The 5,441-nt window shown below is 38.3% G+C and overlaps 1 protein-coding gene across 1 annotated transcript in view; it reads left to right on the forward strand.

The window, feature by feature from the left end:
• Positions 1-2,476: 2,476 nt before the first annotated feature.
• PARD3B (par-3 family cell polarity regulator beta) overlaps positions 2,477-5,441 on the forward strand; it is an 838,084-nt gene continuing 835,119 nt past the window's right edge. Inside the window, exon 1 of the mRNA XM_006759450.2 lies at positions 2,477-2,541. Coding sequence (XP_006759513.1) covers positions 2,477-2,541 — 65 coding nt within the window. The remainder of the gene's footprint in view (positions 2,542-5,441) is intronic.

Genomic DNA, 5,441 nt, shown 5'->3' on the forward strand with positions numbered 1-5,441 from the left:
GATCAGTCCTTGAAATAAATAACTGCACTCTATTTTTATCCAAATGAGATTACAAACAGAAACCTCAAGTTCATCATTGACAGATTTATTCAGGACCAACATTTTATTTTAAAGTAAACAGTTGGACAAAACCGTTTAACCACCCAGCTTAGGAAGTCTACATAAAACCATCATTTAATATCAATAGTCTAACAGTCCAAGTAACTACCTTTGCAAATAAAAAGGTAGAGAGACACTTATAAAATGCCAGTCAACATTGCAAAAGTACAAAATATGAATGAGACATTCATTTTGTTCAGTTCTAGAACAAAATGAAATTCAAAGACATTTCCTCTCCAGACAAATATCATTTAAAATCTGTATGCCCTTCAACAGATATATCATCTTTGCAGACTTTTTCTAAAGATTAGTATTAGTGATGGTATTTTATAAATGTTCACTTGAATTATACTAGAAGCTAGACTGAATAAACACACACAGATTGAAGTAATGAAGTGAAGCAATTAGAAAGATTAAGAGAAAGGGGGGAAAGAATGGTGAGAATATTTACAACAAATCACCAGGGATAAAAATCCTTAATATAGAAAGGGTTCTCACAATAAAAGATCAAAGAAAGAAAGAATAGGTCCTTTGTCCATATTTTCTTTGGAACTTAAACAGCCAAAGGGGAAACACAAGTGGCCCTCAATCCATACAACAGAAATTAACTTCATCAGTAATGTGTTTTTTAAATGTTTTACCACCACCCCTCCTTCCATACTGACAAAAATTAAAAAAAAAAAGTCTCTAGCAGCACTAATTGGATGGCCTACCAAGTTCTGTAGAAGACTGTACCAAAGTTTTGAAAACAGGCACACCCATTGATCCAGTAGTTCTTATTTAAGAAATGAACCTAAGGAAATAATTATGGATACTCAAAAAATTTGAAGGACAGTTGGTCATGACAAATTGTTCATTGTTGTGAAAGATCTGTAACAAATATCCAACAATGGTGTATTGCTTAAATAATTAGTAGTGTATGCATACAATGAAGTATTGTACATGCATACACATATCTATAGTTTTGTGCATACACTCATAATTCTTTAATTTAGTTCTTATATAAATTCTCTGTGCCAGGTACTATTCTAACCACTTTCCAAATATTAATTCCTTTAATCCTCCTAACAACGCCATTATATGGGCACTATCCCCATATTAGAGATGAGGAACTGAGGCAGGAGGCTAAATAACTTACCTAAAGCTACACAGCCAGCAAGTGGAAGACCTCAGATTTAAACCCAGGCAACCTAGCTCCTTAGTCTGAGCTCTAAAGGATATGTACAATGACATATAAATAAATAACAACCATCTCCGATAGTAGAATTACCAATAGGATTAAATCATGTTTTACCTACCTATATTTTCTAATTTTTCAACTTGAACATGGATTATTTTTATGAGAAACTTTATTTTAATGCACCGATTAAAGAATAACCCAGGAAGTAGGTAGGGATCGGAAATGTAAAAATCTAAATCATTAAGACCTAGAGAATAGTTGAGGCTTCAAAATGGGAACTACCGGGATGAATAAAAGACAACAGCTGAAGGCCAAGATCTGAGCTTAAGTGTTAATTTGGTGGTCTTAAGTGCTAAATGTCAAATACTCTAAAAGGCCATTCGTTTGGAGCTGTATTTCCCAAGGCTATTACACATAACAGTGATTCCCAGGGACATTAAAAGCTGTGCTGGTTAGGAAGGCACCGCATCGCCATGGGTTTTCACCGTGGATTGAACAGAAGTGAGATGATTTCTCTGCTGCAAGACAATCCCTCAGTGACTCTACCAGAGGCTCATCTTTCCCAACGTCTTTCTCCATGAACTCTTCCAAAGGTGTCCTCGTAACACCAAGGCTCTGCGAAGCACACTCTGAAGAAAGCTGATTATAACATTTGCACTCATTCATTACTTCCATTACCAAGTGCCTACACTATGCCAGGCTCTCCTTGGGATGGCAATACATGCTAACAATAGAGAAGACTTGAGCTCTGGTCCTGGCTCACCACACTGGCCCAACTAAGATTGTATACTCAAGAGCAGAAAAGGGTCAATACCATTTGTTCCCCTGCTTCTCTAACTGAGATGTGTAAGAATCGAAATGAGTTTGCAGGGCATATTCCCACATGCTCACAGTGTAATCCTGTGCAAACAACTGCCTTCTCTCCACATTCCAGGGCTGAGTTGACAGTACTTGTACTGGATTCTCACAGTTCCCATACTTCCCATTACCTTGCCTGGAGAGATGAGTTTAAAAAAGTAAGCATCTTTAGGGGGACTCTCCATAGCAAAGAGAAAGCATCCACGCCTGAAGACTTTTAGTGAGGATTTATTCATGGGAACCCTTACTTATCCTATGTGCATCAATGGTTCAGATCTCTACCGGAAACACACTGCCACATGACACCGTGGTCCATCCTCAGAAATGAGTTGAGGAAGCATGACGCTGTACTGTGAAACAGTGTCCTCACCACAGATCATGAGCACTGCTAACGAGCCAGCGAAGTAGGCAGGCGAATTCCCCATACCCACTTCCCAGACAGCTTCATTCCTTAAAAGCCTGAAATGTCTGCCTTTATACAAGACTAGAGGCCTGATGCATGAACATTCATGCAAGAGTAGGCTGCCCGCACCGGCTTCCCTCCAGCACCCAGGACTGGGGAGGGCTTCCCTCCTCTGGCCGCCTGCAGGCACCCAGGGCCCCAGCCGGCTTCCCTCCGGCCAGCTTTGTCAGGAAGGACATCCAGTCTAATTAGCATATTACCCTTTAATTATTATAGATAAGTATAGGCCACAAATATGAATGTTCTCTTTAATTATTTCCCTTGCTAAGCTTAGCTCACTTGAAAGATTATTTGGAGGGTGTTCTATGTGTGTATTTTTGTAGCTGGAAGGCTTTTTTTTTTTGTAACCAACATCCATGAACTTTAACCACGTGGCAAACAAACCTCTAACCCTCTAAAGCCAGCAAAAGCAGCCCGCTTTATGAGCAGCAGGACTGACTCATCCTTGAACTTAGAAGTCAACTAACCATTTTATTGTCTTTTTGCTAAACAACTAATAAAACAGCCATGCGGCTGGCGTGCATTCTTTGTTTCCAGCCTGGCAAAATAAGAACACCAGAAATGACTTGGAAGATATCGTTCAGTAAAGCTCCGTTATCACACAGGAAGCCTTGCTCCGCGAGTCAGCATCTCTCCAAAGGAAACACAAGTATAGAAAAAGAACAAAAGATGGAGCCGGATGGACCAGTGGTTGATGATTTGGGGGCTGAGTGATGGATACATGGGGGTGAGAGGTCCATAATCTATTCTATGAGTAAGTTCAAATTTTTTCAAAATAAAGTTTTTTTAAAATGAAAAAGGGGGGAATAATGGTTATTAGACAATAAAAACCGAGGACTATTCCTTTATCTCATAATTTCATAATTCTAAGTGTTCATTCCCAGTAATTAAATCCCTCTGTCTAATTAAAGCAAAGCATTGCTATTAGCTCTAGATGTACTTATGACACATGCCTTGAAATGGCATTTGCAATGAAGACTGATCTAACCTTTGCTTTTGAATACATTATTTATAGATTTAGGTTTTATTCAATTTGGACAGTCATTTAACAGCTATTTTTCCGCATATAGACCATAATATAATGAAAATTCCTTTTTTAGAACAAGGATGTGAGGACTTACTGATATATCATTTATAGCTGTATTATCTTACTTTCCATACACTTTAAACTTTGCAGAGACTATAAATATGCTTACATTTATAACATTTAGGTTGAAATTGATTCAGTTAGATATTTTGAGTTATCATGGAATGGAAAATACCAGTTTTCTGAATGGGAGGTAAATGGCAGCTTTAATATATCTGGAATAAAGACTTGATTTCTGGAAAAGATAAAGTTTGAAAAATATTTTGGCTTTAGTTTTATAGAACTACATATTTTGGATGAGTTTTTACATTTTTTATACTTATCCAAGGATATATGTTTATTGATTTTAGAGAAAGAGGAATGGAGAGAAAAGAGAAACATCAATGTGAGAGAGAAACATCTAATATCTATTGGTTGCCTCCTGTACATGCCCTGGCCGGAACCTGGAACCTAGGTATGCTCCCATCTAACTGAGTCCACCTGGCCAGGCTGATTTGGGTTAGACATGAATTCCTTGCCATTCTTATTCTGTCCGTGAGTATATTAGTCTATTTATTGAGAAACAACATAACTTCACTTTCATATTCAAGTGCTTCTACTATGACAAATGTTTCCAGAAAAAAAAAAGATATGTTTGATACTGCTATTAGAAGTACTTATGAAGTGGACATAATAATGTTATTTGGATACATGTAGAAACTAAATATGATTTACAAACACCTTTTTACATATTAGAAAAACCCAGGTGAAAAACCCATTAGAAATATGAAGCTCCAAAAGAAAATGTCTTGTTTTCTGTCTCTGTATTTTCAGATTCTTTATTAAGAAAATTCTCTGCTCTCAAACTTTTGATCAATCTGAGTGAACTTTTCTGTAATAATGAAGTAAAAATTTTGTCCACATTTTGCCATCTGTTTTCCCCCCACTCCCATTTTAGGAAAATAAGAATCAACCCTCTTCTCCTAACATTTTCTGATGGAAATTTCTCAAAAGTAGAGCCATGTTAAAAGAAGTTTACAGGAACACTCATATACCTAACATCTAGATTATGTCTATTAATCTATCATATGTTCATGTGTTTTAAGATAAATTATATTTAGTATGCAAATCATTGTGTTCAACACTTATTTATAGTTTTATTTAAAATTTACATAATATAATTCACAAATCTTAAGCGTAAATTAGGTGAGATTTGACAGTTGTATCTATTTTTATTACTCAAACTGCTACCAAGATATAGAACATTACCGTTGCCTCATGCCATTGGCAATCGGGCCCCATCTCCCCAAGATTAGTTTGCCAGTCTACAGTTTGATATAAAAGGAATCATACAGAATGTACTCTTTTGTGCCTGGCTTCGTTTACTTGACATAATATTTTTGAAATTATTATGTCACATGTGCCAGTGTTTGTCCTTTTATATTAGTACTAGAGGCCCGGTGCACAAAAATTTATGCACTCGGGGGGCAGGGGGGACCCTCAGCCTGGCCTGTGCTCTCTCGCAGTCTGGGACCCCTCGGGAGATAACGACCTGCTGGCTTAGGCCTGCTCCCGGGTGGCAGAGGACAGGCCCAATACCTAGGTGCAGCCCCTGGTCGGGCTCAGAGCAGGGCCGATTGGGGAGTTGGGGCACCACCCCCTGTCATGCACAGAGCAGGGCAATCAGGAGGTTGTGATGCCACCCTCAGTCACGCTCAGGATAGGGCCGATTGGGGGGTTGGGGCACCGCCCCCTGTCACACTCAAGGCAGGGGC

This window comes from Myotis davidii, unplaced genomic scaffold, assembly GCF_000327345.1.
Source record: "Myotis davidii unplaced genomic scaffold, ASM32734v1 scaffold394, whole genome shotgun sequence".
NCBI classification, from domain to species: Eukaryota; Metazoa; Chordata; class Mammalia; order Chiroptera; family Vespertilionidae; genus Myotis; species Myotis davidii.